A 9,568-nucleotide genomic window follows, 5' to 3' on the forward strand; every position below is an offset into this window, starting at 1 on the left:
AAAGGGTATTACCAAGGGACGTTATCACCAGTTTCTCCCCCTCTGATTATTTCAACCACAGACTTTTGGGAAATGATTTTCCACCTCTGTTGAGCATTTTGCTTTTCCTAAGTAATTCGACCCACCTGGGGAAACCCCTGGATGCTGACACGATCTCCTTTCACTGGAGGGAGGAGATCGACTACGTTTCACGCCATCTTTTAGGGGAACTTTCCCAAAAGACGCGACACGTCGGAATCCAGGCCCTTTGGTGGAAACCAACAGCTGAATAAAAGGAAGACACCGCGGCGCCCCGTTCCCCGCGCCCGCGCTCGACCCCGGGAGCAGCGCTCTCGCGGAGGCAGCGTGGAGGCTCCCCTTCCCGGGCCAGCCGACCCGCGGCCCCGGACACTGGCGTCTCACCAGGGCCCCGAGCTCCGCGCAGCGCCGGGGCCTGCAGGGCGCCCGGCCGGGGTCACGTCGAGGACGCGGGCGGGGCCGGCGGGCGGAAGGGCCGGCCGGGGGGAGCCACGTGACAGCCGCCCTGGCCGGCAGCGCCCTGGCCGCCAACGCCGCCGCTCCGCCCGCGGCTCCCGGCGTGCCCCGCACTCGCCACAGCCCGCCCCTCCTCCTCCTCCGCCTCCTCCTCCTCCTCCTCCTCCCAGTGCCACCGAGCAGGAGCCCGAGCCGCCGCCGCAGCCACAGCCGCGGGCACGATGGTAAGGCGGGAGCGCCGGCCGGGGGGCCGGGGACCGGGGCGCGGCGACTCAGCGGTCCCGCGGGGCCCTGGGAGGCAGGCCGCCATTTTAACCTGATTTGGGCCTCAGAGGTGGGCATTCCGGTGCTGCGGCCCCGTGGCTCCGTCTCCAGCCGGCGGGCTTGCCCTCGTGCAGTCGGGACGGGCCCCGCCGCCCGCGGATGCCTGGGGGCGGGGAGGGCCCTGGCGCGGGGGTCTGCGGCGCTCCCCCCGCGCGGGCAGCGTCTGCTCTTCGCAGCCGGACTGTACTCCACACGCGCGAGCCACACTGTGTGCGTGCTCCGAAAGCGCTCGCGGGAGGAGGGCGTGTGGCGAGAGCTGGGTGGGAGATTGAGGAGGTGGGAAACGTCCTTTAAACACGCTTTCTGGCGGTGGAAAGCTCTCCGCTCGGTCCGTTCGTTTCGAAGTGTCGGCATTTGCGCGGTGAGGCGGTTGAGTTGCAGCCGGGGGCGGTTTGGAGCGCACCCTTGATTCCCTTTCCTTATGAGGAAACGGCACTGGCGAGGATGACTTGAAAGAAAAAAATAGTAGAAGCGTGAACTGAAATCCGAAAGTGTTTTTTTTAAGGCCTGCAGCGTTGACACAATACAGAAGGTATTTTTGCTGCTGCTCCTGAAGCTCTGACATCACCCAGGGAAAGAGGAAACATTTCAGGGATGGGGCAGCCTGTGTTGGTCTCTTTCCCCTCTACCTTCCATTTTCTTCAACCAGCAAACCCACTTCAAAAAGGATGAATGGGGCAGCGTGAGTTAGAACCCATAGGTTCGTCATTCACTGATAGTTAAAATGCGGCAGATCTGATTGCACGACTTGCATGGGAAGATGTGATTTTTTTTTCGTATCCAGACTAAAGGGAATCCTCTCTAAGCAAACAGTGATTTTGGGTTAAAACCAAAATGCTTGTTCTGAAGTACTGTTCTTTTTGTTTTGTTTTCTTTCCCCCAGGCTTCTGGAGTTACAGTGAATGATGAAGTCATCAAAGTTTTTAATGATATGAAAGTAAGGAAATCATCTACACAAGAGGAGATCAAAAAAAGAAAGAAAGCAGTTCTCTTCTGTTTAAGCGATGACAAAAGACAAATAATTGTAGAGGAAGCCAAGCAGATCTTGGTGGGTGACATTGGTGATACTGTAGAAGACCCCTACACAGCTTTTGTGAAGTTGCTACCTCTGAATGATTGCCGATATGCTTTGTACGATGCCACATACGAAACAAAAGAGTCTAAGAAAGAAGACCTAGTATTTATATTCTGGTGTGTAACAACAAAAGAAAAACGTACTTTTAAAATGCAAGGATTGTTATTAACACAGTTGGTTTTGTTTTGTTTTCCTTTTGAAGTGGGATTCAACAATTGTGTTTTTTTTGTTGTTTCTGTAGGGCTCCTGAAAGTGCACCTTTAAAAAGCAAGATGATTTATGCTAGCTCTAAAGATGCCATTAAAAAGAAATTTACAGGTACAGACATTGAATATTTTGTGCAGAGGAATTACTCTTTGTTAATTATAATAAGGTAATGGGATAATTTTTTTTCTCTTTTTAGGTATTAAACATGAGTGGCAAGTAAATGGCTTGGATGACATAAAGGACCGTTCAACACTTGGAGAGAAATTGGGAGGCAACGTAGTAGTTTCACTTGAAGGAAAACCCTTATAAAATGACAGTCAAGTGCCATCTGGATCTTAAGGAGCTTTCATATCTCCAGTTCAGTCAATACTACTCCAGGAATAGTATTAGGATTTTTGGTTTTTTGTTTTTCCTCTTCCCACTGGGTCCTTCCAACACAGTGAATGAAGGAAATATCATTCATGTAAGCAGCCTATCAGTGATTGCCATTAGACTGTTTAATACTGTTACCTTGATGTAAAACCCAAGGAATGCCTTCCCATCATTTTAGCCAAAACAACTGGTTATATGCCTCCCTTGCAGCAAGCACTACAATGAATGTGATTGTCAATGTGAATAGCTTAGAATACTGCAAAGGGTAAGCTAATTGAATGCCTTGAAAGTATTATCCTCTGGTCAGATGGTAAACTTTATTCAGTATTATTTATAGTTGCACTCGATTGCAGTTCTGTGAGGCTCCAGCATTCATACACCTCACCTGCCTTGGCAAGCCTATTTTTGTGACATGGCAGCACAGATATAAGATATAACACTATGCATTGAAAGCACTTTTTTGTAATGAGTTTAACTCCTCACCCCCAAAAGGAATGCCAATTAAGTTGTGTTAACTGTGTCATCAACTTATCCTAGTACCTCAGTGTTCATTCCTGTTACCTGCATATCTTCTTAAAAGAAATAGCTGTTACTAATGCCTTTTTGTTTTCCATTGAGTGTACACTACTGAATAAGTGTAGGAGTTTTATGTTTACCATGTAAGTCTTGCAACACTAAAGATATTTTGAATATCAGTCATGATGGCAATTTCTGTATAAAAGAGCCTTAAATAGAACGTTGTTTTTGAGGTCAAATTTCCTACCCTTACAAAAATGGCCACGTTGCAATAAAAATTGTGGCATATTACAGAATGTTGCCTTGTTTTCCTTGGATGTTTTGCAGATGTTATGTGAAGCAACTTCTAGAGTAAACAGCTATTATGAATCTCTCTGCACTGATCATTTAAGAGTTTTTTTGTACAACATTCATGCATGATATTTTCCACTTTGTTGGGTTTATTTGGTTTAATAAATACACTATGCTAAAGCCAACTAATATAAAATATTATAGAGGGATACTTTTATAAACATTATTTATTTCCTTATGTGTTATTATGGAGATCAGAAATTTTTTTGCACTTTGACATAAATACTCTTCAATAGCTGATTTGTTCTCTGGATAAATTAGACTAATTTTTTAATTCACGTTTACATTTCTAATTGAGTAGTGGAAGCAGTAAGCTCTTGTATAAGCTCTTGTATTTGGTCACAATGAAAATGTTAAATATCCTTTCAAAAGTTTAATAATACTTCTCAAATTTAGGAACTTTCATTTCAGCTACTGTTTCTTAATATATTTTGCAAATTGGAAAAAAAGAATGACTATAGCAGTTTTACACATTAGTAGTGGGATTTGGCTGTGGTCCAGACTGCTCTCCTTATAGAGAATTTGATCTGCTCACTGTGAGCAGTTTGCTGTTAGCCAGAGCTATTTATGGCAAACACATGCTTTTGTATCTTGTCATAGTTATCCACAAATGGCAAAACTGGACTTGATTCTACTGGTATGCAAAACAGGCAAGCTAGTAAGCAGTCAGTGGTAGCTTAGAACTTAAGCCCCTATCTCTGAAGAATGCTCTTGTCAGAAAACAGGAAATGAAAAATCCCCATTTCTTAATATGGAGGTAATTTAAGTATAAATTAGATAATTTTCTGTATTTTCAAAAGGTTTTTCATTTGAAAACAAAAGTCGGAGTTAAATGGCTAACCTTCCATTTAAATGGCTTGGGATCTTTTGCACTGAGCAATTTTATTTCAGGCTTCCAGCTGTCCCTGTGAGTTAACCTGGACTTTTTGATGACTTTTTGGTAAGGCCAAACTCATAAGTAAAGCATGAAGATACATATACCAAACCATATGTGTAACTAATACTTGTACCATAGAATTGTCCTCATTCTAAAAATTAAAGGACTCTAAGTTATGTAGTAACTTTTGTTTTTATAGCTGATTTCTCAACTTTCTTATATGCCTCTTTATATAATTTCAGAGATTAAATATTGCTTTAAACTGTGGTACTTTGATTTGTTAGATTGACAGAATTGATACTACTATTAAGTTCATTTTTGAAATACATCTTTGTGCATAAAGCCAAAAGTAATGATAAAATTAACAGTTCACATGTTACTTGAGATTAATTTGGCATTTGAAATGATCATTTTATTTTACAATCATTTATAATGAAACAATGTTCCAATTAGCTTTAAAAAGGTATACGGTGCTAATTAGTAAAATATTGAGGACAATATTTTACTGCTAGCTTGCAAAATTATAAGTGTTTTAAAAAAATAAAATTATGAAAATATATAAAACTGTTGAAATGTGTTTACTTATACTTCGGAACATTAAAATTTTTTAAACTAGTATTGCAAATCAGAGAGGCACCATTATGTTTAGTCTGTTTTTTCGGATTTTAGTTGATTATGCATTCTCATTTAGAGATAATATTATTTGAAAACTGAGTGTTGTAGCAATTAATTTTGACATTTTCGGACAAATGGGAACAGTTGGCATTTGTCCCAAACTGGCTATCAGCTGTTGTTTTCCATCATTATGTAAAATGTGGCCAGCATTGTGTATTTAATGTACCTTTTGAGTAGATTGGAAGAAAAGCCTCTGATTAGGTTGGAGCTCTGATACAGGTTCTTTGTAGCAGCAAAGTTGTGTAGTCTAGCAAATGCGTTTTGGGAGAAAATTGTAAAAGTTTCCGTGTTAAGGAATAATCTCAGCATTGGTAAATCACAGAAGAGTTGGGAACACCTTTCATTACATTTGCCACTCTGAAAAAACAATGTGGTTCTTTTCGTAGGTCCTATTTTTGCTTGCAAATTTAATGATAGCTTGAGATCCAGAACAAATGAGTATTCATTTTTCTATGAATATTGAAACTACTAGAGATGTGCAGTCAGTCTCCAGTAAATATTGCTTTTCAGACAGCATGGATTTATAGATGTTCTGTTTCATCTTGGCCAGTAAGGAAGTCTGAGGCTTTTATTTTGCTCTAGAGCATTGAAATAATTGCTTTCTTTGCATGTAGACTTGGGAGTCATCCCTCCACTTCAGTTACTGTCATAAAACAGTTGGGCACATTAATCTCTCAGAGCCTCAGTTTCATTCATAAATGAGAATGATAACATCTGTTACCATACCTGGTTGCTAAGGATCAAATATGGAAATGCTTTATAGAAAACGGGAAAATGCTATGTAAATGTAATAATTTGTCTAAACTATTCTAAATAAATAAGTGCAATTAAGTAGATAAAGAACCATGTTAAAAATAGGAATTGTAAGTCTTTGAATCTCTTTAAACTACTTAATCTCACAGTTTAAAGACTAATTAGCTGATATATAGCATTTTTTTTTAGAATGAAATATATAGTCTCTGAGTGGATATTTGTGTCTACTCTTTTTAATGTAGTTTTCTTTTTCACATGTGACCAGTAGTAGATACTATATTTTTCCCCAAATAATTTTGAAATAAAGAGGAAATAAAGCTAGAGAAATATTGTTTTGGAATTTTTGTTTCCTAAGAAAGACCATGCTCAAAATTTTGAACTATTTTTACACTTGAAAGCTTTTCTTAGCTGTTTCAGTATTGCAAGTTTATATAAACTATAAGGATTGTGTAGACATTTTACAGAAAACTGATGCCTCTTTTTTTTCTTTTGATACCTCTTCTGAAAACTTGGATATTTCCCTCCCCTAGTTCCTCTACCCATCTTTCTAAGAAGAGATAATATTGTGTATTAATAGTGATTAAGTACTGAGATTTTGGTATCAGACTCTCTGGGTTCACATATAGGCCTTTAACACTTACTAATTGAATGATCTTAGGAAAATCTCTTAACCTCTCAAGAGTCTTAGTTTGTCTATAAAAGGGATAATAGTACTCCATCTCATAGGATTCTGAGGATAAATGAAAGCACCTGGAATAAATAGTTCCTGGCGCATAGTAAACACCCAATAGGATGACTCTAAAATTTACAGTTCAAACCAGTACACTTTGAGAGTGAAAGAGAGCTATTAATAATTATGAGTATGCCAGGACAACAGGCTTAAGCTAGGACAATCCCAAGCAAACCAGATGTGGTTACCCTATCAAAAAGTAGGCTGCTATCAAAATGTAATACTTAAAGAGAAGGAACTGTATTAAAAGACTCAAGGTCATCATTAATTTCAATTATATAATGCACTAGCATGCTGATTTGAGTCTCCTGAAATACATACATGATTGCTCTTAAGTAACCTCAGAAGGGTTAACTGGCTTTTTTTTTTTTTTTTTTGTAGCTTTCCTTTTGACTTGCATACTTGTAAACTCTCAGATAATTGCATGTTGCTGTTATTAGTATGTTTCACCTGTAGTAGCTTCTCAAAATTATTGCTTTTCAACTCGTGTGGATTTGGAAAGCCAAGTATAAGACTCAGTGAGTTGGCTTGAGAGCAAAATGCCTGAGCACAAGAACCTTCTAACATTCCTTTTGGCCGTTTAAAGAAGTTTGGTGTACTTCCTGGGTTTTGGTTTTATTTCTTTTATGTGGTATGTAAGATAGCTGAGCTGTAGATAAAGGAAGCATCACTGTATCCCAGCAAGGTGTCTATTAATATTTAAAGAAGTCATATTTGCCTTTCACTACCTATCTCATTAAAGGCACACAGGAATTTGTTCCCCTTATTAAAAGAAAGAAGGTTTATTCTTGATCAACTTTTTTTAATTATTGAAAGATAAGCAAAGTAATCTTCAAAAATAAAAAAAGTCAGATGACTTCCTTTTAGCCTGTTCGATTTAGCCTTACATGTATTCTAGACAATTTCACTTGGAAGTGGCTGTGATTACACTTTATCTAGATAAATAAGTACTTTTCATTTATTCTTGACTTCTGATAGCTAATTTGATTATGCACACAACATTTTAGTAGTTGATGTAGCATACCATAAAAATTTGGAACAGATATTTGTTCAAATGTGTATTTTTCTCACAAATGAAAAAGCACTTATGTTAATGGTATACTATTTTCTTGTAACACTTTTGTCTTGCTTTATATATTTTTAATAGTGGAATTGCAAATATTTCCTTTGGGAAGTGAATCAGAAAATTCCTGGGCATATGGCCCAAAGCCTTCTATGTGTTCCTATGAGCTGATGGAACCTTTTTTTCTTTCTTTTTTTAATTAGCGCAAAATAATAATCACCAGGTAAAAAGAAAGGCAATTCCCAAATTGGCATAATTGGACACAGTTTTATAGAAGATAAAAATGGCAGCAGAGTATTTTGTTCTAGAAATCATAAAACTTAGCTATACCACACAAGAAATAAGTTATGAAAAAAGACGTGGACTTCATGAAATAAGTGGAAAAGAATTTTATGTGAGGATTAAATTAACGTTTGTACCTTTTTTTGTAAAATAGCTATGGATAAAAGATTGAAAGTGACATTGCTCATTACTGCTTATTGATAATTGTATTATGAAGAAACATATAGAAATTTTATATAGTTTCCATTTCAATAAGTTTAATTTATAATAGGGGAGGGGATGAGTTAGCAAAACTGGTGTTAGCTATTTTCCTAATTTGAAATATATTTAGATTTTAGAATATGTCTGGTTTTTCTTAGGCTTAACTGATTTTTTTAAGTTGAAAAAAATTGTTGATTTACAGTGTTTAATACTATTACATATTGAGTAATGTGTACACTTTGAAATTGCTGCATTAGAATTATATTTGTTATGAAGTTGATTTAGCAGTACTTCCCTCCTTATTTTGGTTTTGTTTTTATCTGCCTGCTAAAGGAAAATGCTTTATAGTTGTCATAGCATAGCAGTTCTTAAGAAATACCAGATGACTGAATTAGATAGACATCTTGTATCCTGGCTAGAGAAAAAAGTTTTGGGATTAGTTGAAGTGTCATTCAGTGTCATTGCCCCTGCAACAAAAAAGTTTCCTTCTCTGAGCTGGATATTTTATTTCATTCAGATTTTCTCTTGTAAATACAGCTTATATTCTTCTGGGTAACTTTTAAAAACTTTTAAAATTAGTTTCAGTGTACAAAACAACATAGTGATTTGACATTGATGTACCTCACAAAATGATAACCCCAGTAAGTCTATTATCCATCTAACATTGTACATAGTTATTACAATATTGTTGACTATATTCCCTATGCTGTACTTTACATCCTGTGACTTTTAAAAATTACAGTTTTCATTCAGTATTATTTTAGTTTCAGGTGTACAGCATAGTGGTTAGACATGTATATAAATTATGAAGGGATACCCCAATAAGTCTAGTACTCACCTAACACTATACATAGTTTTTACAATATTATTAACTATATTCCCCATATTGTACTTTACATCCGCGTGACTGTTTCGTAACTATCAAGTTGTACCTCTTCATCTCTTCATCTTTCTCACCCAGCCTACCAATCCCCCTTCCCATCTAGTAATCATCAGTTCTCTGTATCTATGAGTCCATTCCTGTTTTGTTCGTGCGTTCATCTTGTTCTTTATAAGCCTCTATAACTGAGATCATATGGTACTTGTCTTTCTCAGTCTGACTTATTTCACTTAGATCTTTCTTAGATATTTCACTGCAGATCTACCCATGTTTTCATAAATGGCAAGATTTTATTCTTTTTAATGGCAGAGTAATAGGCCATGGTACACATGTACCACCGTTTTTTATCCAAGAGGTGGGCATTTTGGTTGTTTCCATTTCTTGACTATTGTAAATAACACTGCAGTGAACACAGGGATGCATGTCTTCTTGAATTAGTGTTTTGGATTTTTTAAAAAAGATTTTAATTAAAATATAGCTAACATACAATATTATATTAGTTTTAGGGGTACACTATAGTTCAACATTGATAGACCTAAACAAGTGATCATCATAAGTCCAGCCACCATCTGACTGTACCACGCGATCATAATATTACTGGCTGTATTTCCCATACTGTACATTACATCCTCATGACCCATTTGTTTGATACCTGGACATTTGAATCTCTTATTCCCCTTCATCTTTTCACCTCTTCTAAAATTTTTCAATTACAGTTGACATTCAATGTTATTTTATATTAATTTCAGGTGTACAGCATATGGTTCGACATTTATGTAATTTAAGAA

The 9,568-nt window shown here is 37.7% G+C and overlaps 1 protein-coding gene across 1 annotated transcript; it reads left to right on the plus strand.

The window, feature by feature from the left end:
- Positions 1–473: 473 nt before the first annotated feature.
- Positions 474–5,948, plus strand: CFL2 (cofilin 2). Its single transcript, XM_081050110.1, has 4 exons — positions 474–698; positions 1,682–1,989; positions 2,115–2,191; positions 2,277–5,948. The coding sequence occupies exons 1-4, from the start codon at positions 696–698 to the stop codon at positions 2,387–2,389; spliced, it is 501 nt and encodes a 166-aa protein (XP_080906236.1). The 5' UTR covers positions 474–695; the 3' UTR covers positions 2,390–5,948.
- Positions 5,949–9,568: the final 3,620 nt, after the last annotated feature.

Source organism: Rhinolophus hipposideros (genome assembly GCF_964194185.1).
Source record: "Rhinolophus hipposideros genome assembly, chromosome: 5".
NCBI lineage: Eukaryota > Metazoa > Chordata > Mammalia > Chiroptera > Rhinolophidae > Rhinolophus > Rhinolophus hipposideros.